At 38.6% G+C, this 21,101-nt stretch overlaps 1 protein-coding gene across 1 annotated transcript in view; it reads right to left on the minus strand.

Moving 5' to 3' along the window:
* Positions 1 to 877: 877 nt before the first annotated feature.
* Ppef2 (protein phosphatase with EF-hand domain 2) overlaps positions 878 to 21,101 on the minus strand; it is a 32,936-nt gene continuing 12,712 nt past the window's right edge. The window contains exons 6-16 of the mRNA XM_027939855.3: positions 20,488 to 20,534; positions 19,559 to 19,725; positions 19,039 to 19,075; positions 18,798 to 18,947; positions 13,486 to 13,872; positions 11,765 to 11,950; positions 10,376 to 10,518; positions 6,701 to 6,807; positions 5,565 to 5,728; positions 4,384 to 4,471; positions 878 to 1,083 (exon numbers count right to left, since the gene is read on the minus strand). Coding sequence (XP_027795656.3) covers positions 878 to 1,083; positions 4,384 to 4,471; positions 5,565 to 5,728; positions 6,701 to 6,807; positions 10,376 to 10,518; positions 11,765 to 11,950; positions 13,486 to 13,872; positions 18,798 to 18,947; positions 19,039 to 19,075; positions 19,559 to 19,725; positions 20,488 to 20,534 — 1,682 coding nt within the window. The remainder of the gene's footprint in view (positions 1,084 to 4,383; positions 4,472 to 5,564; positions 5,729 to 6,700; positions 6,808 to 10,375; positions 10,519 to 11,764; positions 11,951 to 13,485; positions 13,873 to 18,797; positions 18,948 to 19,038; positions 19,076 to 19,558; positions 19,726 to 20,487; positions 20,535 to 21,101) is intronic.

Here is a 21,101-nt window from a genome sequence, read left to right on the forward strand (position 1 = left end):
TGGGAAAATATTTACAATTAGTGTAAACTTATGAAAATGCAGAACATAAAATTTTATAAGCACATTAATTATAACAAGTAAAAAAGAGTAAGTAGTAAAAACATCCATGCATATAATTTGGAGGGGGCGGGTACCGGGGATTAAACTCAGGGACACTCGACCGCTGAGCCACATCCCAGCCTTATTTTGTATTTTATTTAGAGTCTGGGTCTCACTGAGTTGCTTAGTGCCTCACTTTTGCTGAGACTGGCTTTGAACTCGCGATCCTCCTGCCTCAGCCTTCCAAGCTGCTAGGATTACAGGTGTGTGCCACCACGCCCAGCTGCATATAATTCTTAATAACTTTCCTTTACCAATGTGACATTTTTAAACAAAAGGTGGAAAAATGAAAGCAACAAGGGGGTTGAATTATCAGTGGTTCTTTTTTTTTAATATTTATTTTTTAGCTTTTTAGGTGGACACCATATCTTTATTTTTATGTGATGCTGAGGATCAAACTCAGTGCCTCATGCATGCTGGGTGAGCGCTCTACCATGGAGCCCCAGCCCCAGCTCTATCAGTGGTTCTTAACTGGAGTACACATGAAAATTATTTATTCTACTTTGTGAAGATTCTGAGATCAGGCTGAGGCAACTATATACTTATTATACACACACACATACATACCCACACACACACACACCATACCTACCCCTCCACACACAAACACACAGGTGATTCTGATGCATATTGGTAGGCAAATTCTCAGCATGAAGTTCCACAAATCTATGCACAGCAAAAAGCTGGGCATTACCTAGAAGGCACTGAGGGCAATAAAGTCCAACAGTTCTCAAGGGGCACCTGAACTACTGCAGCCACTGTCATTAGCATTTGTGGACTATGGGCAGTCTGCGGCTTGGCCCTCTGAGGAGGATTGCTCCACAAGGCGAAAGGCCTCCAGGAACTCATTGATGTCGATGTGGCCATCCTTGTTGAAATCAATGCTCCGGGCAAGGTCACAGATGCAGTCATCTGTGATGTCGATGTTCATGTGAGAGCTGAATAGCTTCCATGTCTGCCTGAACTCATCCAGGGAGATGAACCCTTATCAGAGGGAAGAAATCACTTCAGTGAGTCAATCAGCGTTCATTTCCTCTGACATTCCTGCAAGGACACTTGCTCCCCTACTGTTAATCCAAAACATCCAAGGCCTTGTACCTAGTGTAAACTCTCCCAAGGGGATCACAAGAAACCACGTATCAGGAGGGGTTCTCAACAGGGAGAAATTTTGCTCCCCACCAGGGACATGTGGCAATGTCTGGAGACAATTTTATTGTCACAACCAAGGTAAGAGTGGGGTGCTACTGGTATCTAGTAGATAAAACCCAGGGATGTTGCTAAACATCCTACAACACACAAGATGAACTCCTCCTAAAAGACTTATCCAGTCCAAAACATCAATAGTACCATTACAGAGAAACCCTGCATCAAATCATCCCAAATATATACTAATTTATGTTTCGTAAAAAGAGCCCTTAAAGCTAGGTATGGTGGTGCATGTCTATAATCCCAGTGGCTCTAGAGACTGAGGCAGTAGGATCACAAGTTCAAAGCCAGCCTCAGTAACTTAATGAGGCCCTAAGCAACTCAGAGACACCCTGTCTCAAGACAAAAAGGGTTGGGGATGTGGCTCAGTGGTTAAACACCCCTAGAATCAATCCCAGATACCACCAGAAAAAAAAAAAAAAGCACTTAAACTGGGCATGGTGGCCCACATCTGTAGTCCCAGCTACAGGGGAGGTTGAGGAAGGAGGATCACTTGAGCTAAGGAGTTCAAGATCAGCTTGTGCAAAATAAAGTGATCCTGTCAAAATAAAGGAGCTAGGTGTAGTGGCACATACCTATAATCCCAACTGCTCAGCAGGCTGAGAGGCAGGAGGATCACAAGTTCAAGGCCAGCCTCAGCAATTTAGTAAGATCTTGTCTTAAAATAAAAAAACAAAAAGGTCTGGGGGATCTAGCCCAGTGATAGAGCACCTCTGGGTTCCCCAGTACCAAAAAAAAAAAAAAAAAAAAGAAGGGGGAAATAAAGACTTTGGATCCATATATCATACATCTACAGTTGACTGGTTTGTTGTTGTTTTTACAGGGATCACATGTTAGGCAAGTGTTCTACCACTAAGCATATTACCAGACCAGGTCAATTCCACCCACCACCCTCCAGTACTAGAGGATTGAACCCAGGGCCTTTACCACTGAGGTATATTCTAAACTTTTTTCAAATTTTAATTTGAGACAGGGTCTCACTAAACTGCCCTTGTTGGCCTTGAGGCTTGTGATCCTTCTGCCTCAGCCTCCCAAGGAGCTGTGATTACAGACCTAAGCCACTATGCTGGGCTTGATTGATATTTTATAAGGGTTCCAAGATCATTTGATGGGGAAAAAATCACTTTTTCAACAATGATGGGGACATAACTATGTATCTACAAGAGAAAGAATAAAGTTAGGCCCTACCTCACTATACATAAGAGTCAACTCAATATGGACTCAAATGTAAGATCCCAAACTATAAAACTCTTAAAACACTGTTGTAAATATTTGTGACCTTGGATTATGAAAAATTTCTTAGATATGACACCAAAAGCACAAGAAAACAAAAGAAAAAAAGTGACAAACTAGATGTTTTCAAAATTCAAAACTTTTGTGCATCAAAGGACATAACCAAGAAAATGAAAAGACAATATACAAAATCAGAGTACATACTCACAGAGCATATATCTAATAATGCCCTAGCATCCAGAATACATAAATAACTCCTATAACTCAAAGAAGACAAATAACCCAATTAAAAATTTGTCTATTCAAATAATTTGAATAGACATTTCTCCAAAGGAGATAGGCAAATGGCCAATAATCATATAAAAAGATGTTCAACATCACTGATTATTAAGAAAATGCAATTAAAACCATATGTAATTCTTCAAATCAATCAGGGTGACCATAGTAAAAATGTAAAAGACAAAAATGAAAAATAATGCATGTTGGAGAGGATGTAGAGAATTGGAACTCTCATACACTCCTGGTAGGGATATAAAACGGTACAGCCATTTTACACTCTTGTGGAAAAAAGGTTTTGGCAGTCCTCAAAAATTTAAAAATAGAATTGCCAGGTGACCAGATGATTGCACTCCAAGGTCCAAGAGAACTAAAAATACATTCACATAAACAGTTATACATGAATGTTTGTATCAGTATTATTCATAATAGCCAAAAAGGGGAAATAATCCAAATGTCTATAAACTGATAACTGAATAAACAAATTGTGGTATATCCAAATATAAAAAAGGAACTGATACTGCTTCAACATGTATGAACCTTGAAAACATCATGCTAAATGAAAGAACTCATTTATCATACTAATAGCTATATATATGATTCCATTTTTAATAAATGTCCAGAATAAACAAGTCCCTAAAGACAGAAAGTAGACTAATGGCTACCAGGGAATGGGGGACAAGGGATAGAGTGGGAAGTGACTGCTAATGGCTACAGGGTTTCTTTTGGGGGTGATGAAAATGTTCTAAAATTAAATAGTGGTGATGGTTACAAAACCTAGTGAATATACTAGAAACCATGGAACTGTGCCCTTTAAATGAATAATATGGCATGTGAACTATACTTAAAAAAAAAAAAGTAATGGTATCGTAAAGTCTTTGAACCATTGGGGGATCAGGGTGAAGGTTTTAGGCACTCTTCATTACTTTGTGGCAATCTTCAATGGAACTATAAAAGACATCACATCATGGGGCTGCGGTTGTAGCTCAGCAGCAGAATGCTCATCTAGCACATGCAAGGCCTTGGGTTCGATCCTCAGAACCACATAAAAATAAATAAATTAAATAAAGATATTGTGTCCAACTACATCTAAAAAAATAAATATTTTTTTTAAAAAAGATATCACATCTTCTAGTAACTTCTTCCTATGAGAAACTCTCATTTAGTTTGTCTTCATTCTACTCTGCTCCATTCTTTTTTAAATGAGCTCCCCTACCCTCTCTCCCTCTCTCCCTCTCCCTCTCCCTCTCCCTCTCTCCCTCTCCCTCTCTCTCAATCTCTCTCTTCTTTTCTTTCTCCTTCCTAGGACTCACTATGCTGTCCAGACTAGTCCTGAACTCCTGGGCTCAAGCAATCTTCCTGCCTCAGCCTCCCAAATAGCTACATAGTCTTCTTGTATTGCTCAAGTACTTTTCTAGAGTCTATCATTTATAAACATTAATACTACTTACCTTACTCCCAAAATGTCTGAGTGGAGATGAATCAGGAATGAATTGGGAAGGAGACTAAAAGGTTCAAGGTAAAATACTGGTGGTACATCAAAAGTGGAAGAATAATGAGGGTTTTTACCTGAGTGATCACTGTCTATGATCCTAAAAATAGTCTCCAGGTTGGATCGGTTTCGATACAGGGTTTCCAGCAAACTTGACTGTATATTCTGTAAGAAAAAACTCATTTCCCTCTATGTCTTATGTTTTAGCTTGTCCTGATATATAATTAACACACAATAAACTCTGACAATCGCACACTCTTGCAAAAACCTAAAGATTTTTATCATTGCACCACTCCCTTAACCCCATTCAGCCTTCCAAATAATCTAGTGGTTAAGAAGCACATAGCCCATTATGACAATGTTCTAAAATTGGCTGAAGGATTGTTTCACAGATTTTCAAATGCAGTCCACCGTCCATATTCAATCATCGGCCTCCATGAATTCAACCAACCAGAGATCAAAAATACTGGGGGAAAACTGTGCCTGTACTGAACACGTACAAACTGTCATTATTCTCTATACAATATAGCAAGTTTTCACATTAGGCTAGAGATGACTGAAAATATACAGGAAGATGTTCATAGGTTATGTGCAAGTAGTACACCATTTCATATGGGGTACTTGAGTATCCACAGATTTGGGGATCCACAGGGGATCCTGGAACTAAATCCCTACAGATACTGAGGGTTGATTCTGTATAATTCAAAACCACTGAATTATGTACTCTGAGTGGATGATTAACATCATGTGCAAATTCTATTATGATAAAGCTGTTTTAAAAATAATACCTCACCTACTTTATATAGTCATCAAAGATTCATTGACTAAATACTTTTTAAAATGGGGGAAGCAGCATAGTATTGAGGAAACAGAACGGATCTTCAAGTCCATGAGTTTGTTTTTGTTTTGTTTTGGTGCTAGGGACCAAACCCAGGGCTTTGGGCAGGCTAAGTACCTGCTCTACCACAGCTACAACCGTGGTCAGACCCAAGTTTGAGTCCCAGTTTACAAATTCTATGACCCAAGGCCAATACTTAACCTCTGTGCTTCAGTAGGTCTTCATAGATCTAATAGAGCTGATAATACCTACCTCTTGGATGGTTCTGAGGATTAACAGACAATATATGTAAACCACTTAACACAAAGCAACAGAAATGCAGCAAATGCTTGTTCTTATTTCTCATCCATCCTGCCTTTTTGGTTCTAGATGGTTGTTTCTGTCCACGATACACTCTCATCCACATTATCCCATGATTACCTCACGGCTCAGCTGTTCTTTGGCCAAGTCCTTCAACCAGGACCTGTACTCCAGTGTGTTGTCCATTGAGTTGTTCACCAGCTGTGGCCTCAGCATCCGCCATGGCAATCCCAGATGCAACACGGACTCCACGGCTGCCGCCCAGTCAGTCAGAGTGATTAAACCTACAGGAAAAAGCTAACTTATTGACTTGTCACCTGGAAGGTGACAAGTGTCACCTGGAAGTCTCGTTTCCCAACCAATGTACATACATTATCATCCTGACATTCTCGTACTACCTGTAAGTAACTGAAATAATGGGTATTGTCAGTGTTTGTTGTTGGTTGTGTCAGTGCTGGCTGGAAACCAGACTTGCCTGAGAAAACACAGGATGGCCAGTAAAATTTGAATTTCAGCAGACAACAAACTCTAAGTATGAGCCAAATATTGCGTAAATTATTTCTTGACTATTTGCCTAAAATTTAAACTTTATGCATCCTAAATTTTCACTTATTAAATCTGGCAACACAACCAGAAGCTATATTAGCTCTTAAAACAATATCATAAAACATTGACCATATACAGCATTAATTGTTAAAAAATTCAAATCTCTTGATTTCTTAGAATATAGCATTCACCCAAATTCTTGGGAGGCTACAATATGTGTAGATGAAAAGATACAAATCTATAAATGTTACTGTTATTTTTGATAGAGATGTGGTTAATCAAATTTGGGTAGATAGTCCACTGAGTTGAACAAAGACAAAATTTCTAGCTTGGAATACAGAACATGGAACAGATAAGCACAGATTCAACAAGAAGAAGACGGCAAGTCATTGACCTTTTGCTAGTCTTGGGCACACTCTTGTAATTTCTTCCACTCTGTTTTTTTTTTTTTTTATTCTGGCCTTCTTCCCTTGACCCTATTTATTTTCATCATCTTCATCTCTATTGGGCCACGTTCATATTGTATTAAAAATTTAGAACTTAAAAATTTGGAAAAAATAAATGAGACACTAAGTTGAATGAGAGGAAGAAGCAGTCAAGGGTAGTTCAGGTCTTTCAGTCAGTCAACATGTAACTTATTTGCTATCTATTGTGAGACAGATTTTTCTGGCTGGGTTCCTTCCTCCATGAAGCTCCTACTTTATTCTTACCAGTTTTATCTGCATCGTGCTTCTTAAATTCATCAAGGAGGTCTGAGGAATGAGCAAATAGCTTTTCCCGCAGAGCTCTCAGAGCTGATTCCTCTACTCTGCTAATCCTGGGACAGAAGATGAAGACAAATATTTTTAAAAGTTGGTATAGAAAAAAATAGTTACAGGTTTTACTACATTTCTCCTTTATCTTAATATTGTAACCTCCCAAGGGCTCAGGTATGAGGTTCTTTCGTTTTTCGTTTTGTTTTCTGGTACTGGGGATTGAACACAGAGGTCCTCTACCATTGAGCTACATACTCAGCCCCTTTTGAGACAGGGTCTTGCTAAGTTGCCCACACTAGCCTTGAGCTTGTGATCCTCCTGCTTCAGCCTCCCAAATCACTGGGATTACAGGAGCTGTTTTTGAGGGAAGAACTCCTTCTTTTATTTCTTCCCACTACTTCCTACTCTTCCCATTGTACACAAATAGGGTCAGTTTGGGAACCTATTTGTGTACAATGGGAAAGAGTGGGGAGACTGCTGTCCTTCCCAGTTTAGGACAGTGGTTGGATCCATTCTGGAGAAAGATCACCTCCGTGGTAAAGTTGTCTAACAAGCCTCTGCCACGGTTTCTCCATCTGTAAAACAGGCCTAAGTACAGTACCTATCCATAGAATCACTGAGAAGATTAAATGAGAAAATTCATGAACAGCACTAAATCCCGGCCCATCAAAATAACTCAACAAATGGTAGTCATTATAATCTTTATGTTCACCTTATATTTTATTATGATAAGCAGTCAGAAGGCAATAATTTATGAATAATAAAATAACACTAATTTAGCTTTCTCATTCTTATTGAGTTAATAGAATATTGCTGGGCAGCATATTTGGCCCAAAGTAAGTGCTCAATAGACATTTACAGTTGAATGAATAAGAATATAAGAAGAAATAAAAATTAAATGTACTTTATTTGTAGCGTCTCATTGAGGGACAGCCAGTCTACAAATAATAACCAGCTTATCTATCTTTTTAAGTGCCAAAGTTTTTAAAAAAAAACATTTAATCATGTTTAATGAAAATGTTCATTGTAATTTAAGATAATTAACAGTTGGTAAATGGCCTTTATAGATCCTTAAAAAAATGTGAACCACCTGAAACTCATTCCAAATTTCATGGGTATGTGAGCATATGCACTTTAACTGGAGCATGTTTATTGTTTTATCAGAGGCTGATAGAAGTGGGACCACTAAAAAGTTTAAGAACCACTAGTTATGTAAGGCAATTAAACTGCTTCCTGGAAACTGTAAACGATAGTCATCAATACCTATTCAGGGATGGAGTATATGGCAATGCCCTTAAGAACTATCTGGGTGTACAAGGCTCTCTGTCCCTGCCATCAGGCAGCATGGATGAAGCCCTTGTGAACTCTACATGGATTCTCTTATTAACCCTTCCACACCCACTGAAGTAGGGCACAATCATTATGCCATCTTGACAGCTGGACTCCGGGCTGGGTATGCCATAATCATGAGAAGTGGATTTAAACAAAAAGTAAATAAGTTCTGAATGAGGGTTTCTCTAAGAAAAGCAAGTGAGACTTTATGGACATTGACATATCCATTACAGCTGCTCAGATATTTCTCTCTAAATTTTAAGTTAACCACCGTGCTCCAGAGAGTTGGTGTCATTGGGTAAGTAACTTCTGGGAAAATCAGGTGATGTTGCATTTATTTAATGCAGTCAATGAGTATTTCAAAGAGTTCTTTGTCTGCCTTATTAAAACGCACTACTTATAGGATTCCTTGCAGTGACTCTTATGGTGACAACACTTAAGGAATCATGGTGTTCCAGTGCTGGGGCTCACCCCTGGAGATGATGATTTGGTAGGGGTGGATGAAGCTCAGGTTGCTGATTTTTTATAAAGCTCCACAGAAAATTTTTCTGCACAGTACATTTGATTCTCACTTGATCAGTTTAGATTTTTATATATCAAATCAATTCTCTAAACAGTAGCCCATGCCTATAGTCCCAGCAATTCAGGAGGCTGAGGCAGGAGGAATGAGACAGAGGCGGCCTCAGCAACTTGGCAACACTCTGTCTCAAAAAAATAATAATTTATTTTTAAACACCACTTCCTTTTCTTTAATTAGTACATTATATTTATACACTATAGTGGGGTTCACTGTGGCATATTCATATTTGCTCATAATTTCTTCCCTAGTATTTCCCCCTTCTCTTTCCTCTGCCCACCCCCTCGATCCACTTCCTCAACCTTGCTGTTCGCCGTTCTGTTTTTGAAGCACTTCCTTTTATGTGAGGCTGTTCCAGTGCTGGGGCCCATCTGTATTTAATAACACAAGGCTTATTTTAAATAATCCAATTTTACAGCACTCATAGAGGGTAAATACTAAATATTAATGTGTTCTCTATCCACTTGATTTATGCGAATTTTGTCCATTTTGATTTTTAATTTAGTTAGGCTGAATAATTAAAGAAGCTTGTTTGGGAGACTAAAATTGTACCTACTAGCATCTTATATACTCCAAGGCCCTCTGCTCTGTGGGAGGCAATGCTGCATAGTCATTAAACATGTGGTTTCTGAAACAAGACTGCCTGGGTCACTACTGGCCCACTGATTTAACCTCTTTTCCTTAGTGATCTCATCTGTCAAACTGAAATTAATCAAAATATCTACTTCATAAGTTTACTGTGAGAAAATATACATAAACTCTTCATAATACTTAACAGGCAGTAAGTTCTCATCTAAGGCTACCATCCAGAATCATCTCAATAGACAGCATTTAGTAATATTACATACTTCCTTGCCAGAAAGAAAGGATATCTTTAACAAATATGTGCACTGAAATCTATCTGCCAAATCCCCAGATAATGAAAGAACATTTGTTGTGGCTTACTGGGGGAGGGGGAATAACCCAAACCTTTATGGATGAGAGAAATTGAAGAATAACCTTAGCAAGACTTAGTGGCCTAATATATGGACTTACTCAAGATGTACCCATTGAGAATTTCTGCAGAAAGCAAACTGATTGCTCCCATGAATGGTGGGTAGATATGGATACTAAGAGTATATGGAGGAGAAGGAGGAAACCTGCTGTGGTTTGGATATGGTTTGTCCCCTAAAGGTTCATGGGTTAGAGGCCTGGTCCTCAGTGTGTTAGTGGGACCTTGGGGAAGTGGGGCTTTGTGCAGGTTCTTAGGTCATTGGAGGAATGCCCTTGGAAGGGATAAAGGAAGTTTTCATTGAGTCCTTGAGTTAATTCTTATGAGAGGGTTGTTATAAAAGAAGCAAAGCTGGCTCCTCCCTCTTCCTCTGGTTTCCTGTCTCGATTTGTGATCTTTCATTCCTCATTTTCGCCATGATACCTTCTATTATTATACCCTTACTAGAGGCTGAACCATTGGGGCTGCCTAATCTTAGACTTTCAGCTTTTAACTATGTGTTAACAAACCGATTTTCATAAATCTCTCACCTCAGGTACTTCATTATAGAAACAAAAAATGGAGTTCTATAAGACCCTGGCTATAATGTCTATTCTACAGCTGTATGCTGACATAGCTAAATTCTGAATTCTCACATTGAATTTGGATAAATGTAATTGCATTTGGCATCTCAAAGTTCTCTAAACACTGCATTTTTTTTTTCTGAAAACCATTCATTGAAATGTCTTGCCTTTGCCTCATGGTGAGCATGTGGGTTGCCTTGTTAGCTTGATACTGCACAATATATGGGCTCAGGGATGGCCCCAGTTTGACATAGGCCCCTCTGTTACTGCCAACTTCATAGTAGTTGGAGGCAGAAAAGATGGTTAACACCTGAATCAAAACAGAAGAGAGATAGCATTCATGTTCATTGAAGAACCCTTCAACCTCAAACCCATATGGCCAACCCAATGTCAGGGCTGCTGTTCCTCTTTGCACTGGTCTATTAACCTTTTCTTTTCCTTTCTTCTTTTCTTCTTTCCTTTGTTCTTCTTTTTTAACGAGGGCATGAATTGTGACTCAAGTCATAGGAATACTTGAATTTCAAAAGGAGGCCTATAACATGTTTTCACATTTTTGCTCCAAATAAAAATGGCATGGTTTAGAGAAAACCAGTCATTTGTTTTAATTTAAGGGCAGGTTTGGTCTGATGAGCTGGAATGGCCATGAAAAAACTAGCAGGCAAATGAGTTTATGAAATTGTCGTGCTGCCTCAAAGCTATACAGATTTCTGTGCCTCCTCTGAGATTCTCTGTGAAAGAGATTTCCATTGTCGATACCTTGGAAGTTGCTAGACATGGTATCTCTTCCTGGAGATTTACAATGAATATAGGAAATCAAAGGCTCTCAGAAGTCTTGCAACCAAGAAACTCATATGTAACCGTTTAAGCAAACATTTCTTCCATTAGTTGATCTCTCACACACCCCTTGCCATGGAAATGCCTTATTCTCCTATAAAGTTAGTATTCCCAGGAAGACAGAATCCCATTCTAGTGGCATTACGTTAGAAAAATATTATAGGATTTGGAAATACCCAAAGATGTTAGGATATTCATTCTACTCCTGAGAAAACAAATGATCCTGAATCCCCACTTGGAATAGTGCAGAAATCTAATTACCCTGTTAGGTTGCTTGAGACATATGACAGTAAGCTTTAAAGAATAAAGATGGGAAGTTGGGCATTGTGGCTTATTCCTGTAACCCCAGCTACCTGTGAGGCTAAGGCAGGAGGATCCCAAGTTCAAGGCCAGTATGGACAACTTAGGAAAAACCTTGTCTCAAATTAAAAGAAAAAAAGAAAAGAAAAAATTAAAAAAAGAAAGTGTTTGAAATGTAGCTCAGTGTGTGCAAGGTCCTGAGTTCAATCCCTAGTATCATTAAAAAAAAAAAAAAAGAATAAGAATAAGAAAAAAGAAAGTAAAGAAAAAGAGGCTATAAAAGTCATGGATAAATGACTATAAAGGGCCCAGTTGCTTTGAGCAAGTTGGCAACAAGTGCACTTCACAGTCCAGGCCTAGGAGGAGCTCTTGGGACGCTTTTGTGACACACAAACCAGCACTGCTGCAGTGGGTTCACCTACTTTGCGGTTGTGGCAGAACTCATAGCCTTCAGGTTTGCATTCATGGGAACGGATCAGAAACTGCAGGTTGTATTTCTGTAACAACTGTTCTGTCACATCAGGCCCAAAGTAACAGCCTCCTCCTCTAACGGTGTTTGCTTTGCAGCCCTCCTGCATCATGGGATCACTCCACAGGATGTCGACAACCTGGGAAGACCAAGAGACAGGTATTCATTCAGAGTCATTCACATGAAAGCAGAAGGAGGAGGTTGCCAGTCTCATCCTAATCAGGTGAAATAATTGAGTATATTTCAGTTGTTTATCCCAAATGTACTTCTAAGTATAAAACTGCAAGCTGGAGTGCAGTGGCGTATGCCTGTAATCCCAGCAGTTTGGGAGGCTGAGGCAGGAGGATCACGAGTTTAAAGCCAGCCTCAGCAACTTAGCAAGGCCCTAAGCAACTCAGTAAGACTCTGTCTCTAACTAAAATATATTTTTAAAAAGGCTGGGGATGTGGCTCAGTGTTTGAGTGGCCCTGGGTTCAATCCCCAGTACCCAAAACAAAAACCAAACAAACAAAAAAATAAAACCTGAATGTGATTTACAAGTACTTGCACATTATTATTGAGTCATGTTTTGCAAAAGGAAAGGCCTGAATTTTAATATTTCAATTCTAAATTAGTATTGAAGCCCAGATGGATGTCTGGGAGAATGTTCCTAAACTCACCCTCTCTCTCTCTCTCTCTGTGGTTTCTAGCTTCAAGAGTCAGCTGCAACCCCTCCTCTTTCTCACCACCCTTCCTCCAATCAATCAGCCAGTTCTGCTAATTTTACATCTTAATTCTGAATTCTTTTCTTTACTGGGTGAACCATATAAAATGGTAGGTTTTGTAGGTAAAATAATGATTAAATACTAGCAAGTTCATGTAGTTCAGTAACACTACTGCCCAAGATCACCACTATCATCTCCTACAATATTTCCTTCCTTCCTTCCTTCCTTCCTTCCTTCCTTCCTTCCTTCCTTCCTTCCTTCCTGCCTTCCTGCCTGCCTTCCTGCCTTCCTGCCTTCCAGTTCGAGGCAGGGCCTTGCACATGCTAGGCAAGCACTCTACCACTGAGCTACAACAGTCTTTTAAAAGACCTTGCTGCCACAGTCTTGCCCCCATGAAATGTGCCCTTCACCTGGATGCCTGTTCATGGGTTTTAGCAAGCATTGTGCCTAATTGAGTAGTGTCCACTGGATATCCATCCTCCTTCTTCTTCCAATATAACAAAATGATTATGTCTGGGATGACATTGAGTCCAACTAAACACTCCTTTTTTCCAGTCTCCCTTGAAGCTCGGGGAGGAGGGCATGTGACAAAGTTCTGGAGCCTTTGGAAAGGTCTTAGTTGCCTGATAACAGAGGACAGAAGTTACTGCCTAGCTCTTTTGTCTTTGAGATGTAGCACCCATCTTGCTGACAGGTACAAACTAGCATTTAATACCTTCCAATAAATTATAGCTTACTTTCTTACCCACTGATGCTAAGTCACTAAACCAGGCAAGAGAGCCCACCTGCTGCGTCTTCCCATTCTTTATGAAACTCTAAAACATAGGAATCATTAAGCAAATACTATTGCTCTTCTGGCATTTTCTAACCCCACAAAAGTATAACCTTCAATTTACACGGAAGGAGGAGATTGAGGCTGTTATTAAATCCTGGGTCCCACCCGATGGCAGTCCAATTCTAGGAAACCCACCTGCCTCCACTCCTGCAGAGTGGGCTCGGGCAGCTCTCCAGGGACTGCGTGGGCTTCCGAGGTCTGGGGCAAGGGCTCCTCCTTCTCCCCAATCCCCGGGAAGTTGGCTCGCTGCTGGCACCGCTCCAGCTCCGGGTCCACCGAGCGCCTCCCCAGCCAGGCCAGCTCGGTGTGCGCCAGCGGGGCGCCGAAGGGGTCGCTGGAGGGCAGGCTGGCTTTGTGGGCCTTGTCTGAGCCCAGGTGAAAGGGTAGAGAAGGGGGAGAGCGGCTCTGGGGAAGAAACCACGGGGCGGGCGTCTGCGCAGAGCTTGTCTGGTGGGCTTTTCTCTTCTCCTCTGCCTGTCTGTCATTTTCCTTTCTTATCTTGTACCTCAGCGTGGAAACGATCTAAACAGGTCCCAAAAAGACACAGATAATGAAACTGTAGATCCTTTCGGAAAAGCAGTTTTGCACACAGGTCAGTCCTGAAGGCTGGGCTCCACAGACAAATTACTGGTCAATCTGTGCACTGTTTGATGGCCCTTGGCCTAGAACAAGACAGGTACAGACCTTTGAGAGTAAGCCCTAAAAATTTGTATAGCAATTTGATATTGCCATGACATTCAAGCACATGATCAGTGGGCTCATATTTTTCATTTGTATTTAATTTTTTTAATGATTCATATGTATTGTATTTTACAAGTTATTGATCTGTGACTAATTGGAAAATTCTAAAACCTGGATAATTTGAGAAACACTAACCTAGGGCATTGTTTCTCTCTAAGAACCTATGATTTTCAGATAAGATGGAAAAGGGCAAATCTTTAGAAGGTCAAATCCTTACTGAATTTCCTAACTTTCATATGTTTCAAATTCATATATTGAGCCCTTTCCAAATAGGTACAATTCTGGGCAGTTCACACAAGTTAACTGATTCTCCTTCATCACCCTTATGAGATAGCATCATTATTTATAGTACAGATAAAAAACAAAGGCACATAGATACTAAGACTTGTCCAGGACTGAAGCCACAGAGTTCTGACTCCAGAGCCCATATTTCTCTGTACTTCCTTCCCAAGTGTTCCCCAGACCACACAAATTACTATATTACCCATTTTGTAGAACTCTGCAAACCAAACATTAGGAAGTTAGTTTATTTTTTAATTAGCCACAGAAAGTCAGCTGTTAGTATTCTTCCTCAAAGTTCCTCCTACTTCTGTTTTCATAATTAAAAATGATTCTTCCATGACATGATATGTTCTACTGTGACTTAATGTCTCTTCTCTGCCTTTGGGCCAACACACCCTAACAGAATGGTTGAATTCAAAGTTTTCAAGAAACACCAAGGTATAAAAATGTAGAAGCTAAAAAACATAATAATAATTAGGTGCCGGGAAACATGCAGAATTAACAAAAGAAATACCAAGAACTGGTTTTAGGCCTCTCAGGCTCCATGCTCTCTTCAAGAATATAAAAGGGTTGAGATTGCACAGAGGTAGAGAAAAGATTGGTAAAATCCAAGACTTTTGGAGGAAGTTGCAGGCCTTCTCACCTCCACCTCTACCAAAGAGTTATCCTTTTCTTCTTTGAACTGAGTTTGGGTGGATAGGACATAGAACTCAGTTACCAAACCATGAAGAGCCACAACCAGACCTGATAAGTAAGACCAAAGTTCAGAACCCTTGGCCTTTGAATTGGTTGCAATTACTGGATGATTCTTGAAAGTCTCCCTTGGAAAGGGGATGAGCCTTTTTCTATGTGTGGGAAGAAGAGCTGGCATTGGAATTTGGGGAGCCAAAGGGACAAACCAACCTAGAATGTTGCTACCCTAACTTAAATCAGTGTTAATATCTAGCTACCCTTCTTCCTTAGTAATAGAATCCCTGATTCTTATGAGGGCACATAACAACCTAAAATAAAGACTTTACTTGCAAATTTCCCTTTCAGCTAAATGTAGACACATGACTAAATTCTGGTCAATTAAATATGAAAAGGTTTGCTTCATAATTGGATATTCAATTATACAATCATATAAAAGGAAAAAGCATGCCTTTCTTTTACTCTGTTTAATTTCAATTTCTGCTGACTAGAATGTGATCATAATGCTTGGAACTCAAGCGGCCATCTTTGATCATGATGTAACATGGTGAATCAGCAAGACAGAAGAAGTCTGAAATCCTGTGACTTCATAGCATCACTATACCAACCCTGGATTGCTCTCTTTCAGCCTTTGTTTACATGAGAGATATAAACATGTCTTTCGTGAAGTTTTTTGTCACTTCAGTCAAAAGTAAATACCATTTTCACTTTTGTAAGCCACAAATGTTTTCATTTAATCTTGATAACACCTCTGACATGGCTAAGACTATCATTCCTCCCAAATATGTTTTTCAATTTTTGCTGGGGAGATTGGCAGCCATGAAAAAGACAGCATTTTTAGCCTCCCTTCTAGTGAGGGGTAGCCACATACTCACATTCTGACCAATAGGATAAGAATGGGGAGATATGCAAGTTCTATACTGTGAAAAGAGCACTCTTATTCCTTTCCTTCCCCTCTCCTATTGCTTAGGATTTGAATGTGGTAACAAGTTTTCTTGAATGATGCACTCTAGAGATGGGAAATGAGACATAATAATCCTGAGTCTCTGAACAACTTCATAGAACCAAATTGCCATATCAGGCACTTACTGGGTAATGCAAGATTCAAACCCAATCTGGTGGACTCTTTCATGTGTGCCTCATGCAGAGAAACTTTCATATCCAGTAGAGCTGCCCAAACTTGAAGTAGCCTGGCCTGTGTGGTGATAAGTTCCCTCTCTTTGGAATGCTCAGGAAAATGTCATCAAGAATGTTGTAGTGAGAACATGAAAGAAAGAAATTGAAAAAGACCTTAGAAGATGAAAAGATCTCCCATGTTCTTGGATAGGCAGAATTAATATTGTCAAGATGGCCATACTACCAAAAGTGTTATACAGATTTAATGCAATTCCTGTTAAAATCCCAATGTCATTCTTCAAAGAAAAGATAATCATGAAATTCATTTGGAAAAATAAGAGGCTCAGAATAGACAAAGCAATCCTTGGTGAGAAGAGTGAAGCAGGAGGCTCCACAATACCAGACCCTAAACTATACTAAATGGATATACTAATGGATAACTATACTAAACTACACTATACAGAGATATAGTAACAAAAAACAGCATGGTATTAGCACCAAAATAGACATGTAGACCAATGGTACAGAATAGAAGACACAGAGACTAACCCACATAAATACAGTTTTCTCATATTAGACAAAGGTGCCAAAAGCATACATTGGAATTAACAAAAGAAATACAATAACTGGTTTTAGGCCTCTCAGAAAAGATAGCCTCTTCAACAAATGGTGCTGGGAAAACTGGAAATCCATATGTAGCAAAATGAAATTAAACCTGTGTCTCTCACCATGCACAAAACTTAACTCAAGTGAAACAAGGACCTAGGAATTAAACCAGAGACCCTGCACCTAATAGAAGAAAAAGTAGGTCCAAATCTTCATCATGTCAGATTAGGACCTGACTTCCTTAACATGACTTCTAACACACATGAAATAAAATCAAGAATCAATAAATGGGATGGAATTCAAACTAAAAAGCTTCTTCTCAGCAAGGAAACAATCAATAACATGGAGAGAAAGCCTACAGAATGGGAGAACATCTTTACCATACACACCTCAGATAGAGCACTAATCTCCAGGATATATAAAGAACTCAAAAAACACCAAAAGAAACAAACACCCCAATCAATAAATCGGCTAAGGAACTGAACAGACAATTCACAGAAGATACACAAGCAATCAACAAATATATGAAAAAATGTTCAACATCTCTAGCAATTAGAGAAATGCAAATCAAAACTACTCCAGTCAGAATGGCAATTATCAAGAATACAAGCAACAATAAGAGTTAGTGAGGATGTGGGGGGAAAGGTACACTCAAACATTGCTGGTGGGACTGCAAATTGGTGCAACTACTCTGGAAAGCAGTATGGAGATTCCTTAGAAAACTTGGAATGGAACCACCATTTGATCCAGCTATCCCACTCCTCAGTTTATACCCAAATGACTTAAAATCTGCACACTACAATGATGCAGTCACATCAATGTTTATAGCAGCTCAAGTCACAATAGCTAAATTATGGGACCAACCCAGATGCCCTTCAATAGATGAATGGATAAAGAAAATGTGGTATGTATACAAAGTGGAATATTACTCAGCCTTAAAGAAAATGAAATTATGGCATTTGCATGTAAATGGATACAGTTGAACAATATCATACTAAGCAAAATAAGCCAATCCCCCCAAAAAACAAAGGCCAGATGTTTTCTCTGATATGTTGATGCTAATCCATAATGTGGGGGGCAGTAGGGAAGAATGGAAGAAATTTGGATTGGATGGAGGGGAGAAAGGGGAGGAGAAAGAGTATGGTGGTGGGAAGAATGGTGGAATGAGATGGACATTAATACCCTATGTACATGTACGATTGCATGAATGGTGTGACTCTGCATCATGTACAGCCAGAGAAATGAGAAGTTTGGGTCCATTTGTGTACAATGAGTTGAAATACATTCTGCTGTCATGTATAACTAATTAGAATAAATTTAAAAAAAGAAAAGACTGTTGTAGCAGAGTTTCCTGTGTGGGATGGGCAGTTGGAATAGGGGTACCATAAGGTATAATTCAAATATAAGAGTCTACTATTAAAAGAAAATACAACTTTTACTTTCAAGGTTTTCACTGCTAAAATGAATTGGAAAATAGCCATTTGTTGTTAATAGGCTATAATACATCCGTCTCCCACTCTCCCACCCTTCCACTTCCAACACACACTGGTGATTATAAGTTCCTTCAGGAAAGGCACCATCTCTGGTTCATCTTGATATCTCCCCTAACAATTTCTTTATGCATCGTAAGCATGTAAAACAGATATTTTTTAGTTTAATTGAAATTGATCTTCATCTATGTATCTGCCAGTGGCACCTTCCCTGCATGTGGTAGGTACTAGATGTGTTGAGTTTAAAAATGATATGAATTATTTGGGAAATGGATAGAAGGGTAGAGATTAGAACTATCTAGATCAGGAAAGGCAAATACGTAGCACTAGCTACCTCCTGCCACTCGTGTGTCCATGGTAGACATTACCAGTTGATTACAGCATACTTGATCCCAGCTATGGATTCTCAGTCTTTATGCTCTTCTTAGTCACCAGGAGTCCTCATGCAAAATGACATTTATTTTTTGTTGGTAGTGAAACTGCACATTAAGGTGATATTTGTATTATTTCATGAATCAGTACCTTGTGCCTGTCTAGTTTAGCCAAAAGCTCCAAGTCAGTCCTGTCTGATACTCCACCGTGAAGAATCAGGACTTTCTCATCAATCAGAGTGGCCAATGGAAGCCAACAGAACACATCTTGAAGAGTTCTTAATATTTTCTTTCCATGTACCTGAAAAAAAATGATATTAGCAAGATGTTAAGTTTCAAATAACTTACTCATCTGATTGAAGAGAAACTTTAGCTTATAAAGACAGGCACACCTTATATTTTTGCATCACTTCCTTGGTGAAGCCATATCTAGATACAGAAGGGAAAGTAGGTATTAAAATAAATTTAGTGACAACAGTTAAGGCATGATCACAGTTTTATAAAAAGCACATTATATATATATATAAATATATATATATTTGAAATATTTAGAAAAGAGACTGAGAAATAATCACCAAAATGTTCAGTTATAACATTATATGTGGATAAAGAAATTGTGAGATATTTTAATTTTCTTTCTTTTGATAATCCATATTTCCCACTTTTTCTATGGTGAATCCTTATAATTTACATGCTAAATAATATGGACATGGGTACAAATTAATAGTCTTATTAGAATTATAGAATAACATAATTAAAAAAATATTTTAAAATATTATATATTGTGTCTTCTACTTTCAGAAATTAGAAAACCACTTTTCAAAAGTATCTAAAATAAGAAGCTCTAGCAAGATAATTTTTTACAATTGCAACAAGCAAGTATCAAATACCCAAGCATGTTTTGGCTTGTACCGTAAGTTCATCAAATGGTCCTCGTGATTTCCTCGGTTAAGATGGAACTCTTTGGGGTAAACCAACATGAAGGCAAAAAGAACCATCAGGATCTCTATTGAATCCTTGCCTCGATCCACGAAGTCACCATTGAACACGTATGCTCGCTCTGGTGATGGGAGGCCATTCTTCCCAACACAAAGATGAGTTCAAGAGCCAGTGGGGGAAAGAGAATAGAAAATCTGGTTAAAGCCAATGGCCATCTGACCATCAGGTCTATAGCCAATTCTTTGCTTTCCACATCTCCTCCAAATGTGAAACATCACTCAAAGATGGAAATATTTTCTACTGTTATATTTCCTTTCCAGCAAAGATGAGCTTATGAGATGATTATCAGAATGACACGTTATAGAAAGCCAGACTGTCCATGTGGTGTGCAGTAAAGGGCACTGGAAATGTGATCTGAAGGCCAGCCTAAGTTCTGGCAACATCATAATAACAGCTGCTGCGGATTCCTCAGGATTAAACAATATGTAGGAAAATGCTTTGGGAAATGAGTATATGTATAAAGCAACATTACATTGATAAAACACAATTATATTCATATACTTTGTTACATGTTCTACATTTTATAGCTAAAAATAGATATAAAATAGTTTACACCTATTGGTTGCTTTGATAATAATCAGTTTTCTTTATCTGGAAAAAAATCAATTGATGAATAATGCTTTCTTCTACTTATTAAGCTAACATAGTTCACAAATAATATTTCCAGAATATAATGCAATGATGACTTTTATATTATATATTTTCTACCTAGAAGCAAATATTATTAAAAATAATATTTTAAGAATCCAAGCAATATTTAAGCATTTGTTTAATAGATATTGTGTTTTAGGTTCTAAATTAAGCCTCAGAGCAAGTAAGAAACTTAATTGGAACATTCATACCTTATAAAATATAAATATTAAGTCATCTAACTGGCCATGTAAATCTCCTAAAAAAAAAAAAAAAGAATATCAGTGCTGATTGACTCTTACTATTGTTTCTAATTTTTACTATAAAAGGGAAAATACTGTTTCTAGAAAAATCTGACAAAGTTAAGAAATCAAGGGTTACTAATTTTTTCCATATGTGAGATAAATATTCATTTCCCCTTGTTGCAGAGATGGTTAATACTGAAAGCAGAAAGCACAAGTTTGTCATAAGTAGTATTTTATAATAAAGAGTAAATGGCCTACATTTTTTCACTGAAGAAAAGATGGGACAGAATAATGTAGGGTCGCAACCCAGGTGAGAACTGGAGAGTTTTGCCCCTGTTAAAGTTGGAAGCTGCCACTCACTTATGGACCAGTGTTAGGAGGAGATTCTTTAAGAGAAGTTGTAAAATCTAGACTTTACTATGAAATCCTCTAATTTTCAAATGTTGAGAACACTGATTTTAAAAGCTTTAAAAACATTGTAGGGCAAACAGGACATATATACAGGCTGCATGTGGCCCTTGAAGTGCCAGTTCATGGTCCCTGGCGTGGACACAGCCTCCCTGGGATATAGTGTGGGCATC

This window comes from Marmota flaviventris, chromosome 7, assembly GCF_047511675.1.
Source record: "Marmota flaviventris isolate mMarFla1 chromosome 7, mMarFla1.hap1, whole genome shotgun sequence".
Taxonomy (NCBI): domain Eukaryota; kingdom Metazoa; phylum Chordata; class Mammalia; order Rodentia; family Sciuridae; genus Marmota; species Marmota flaviventris.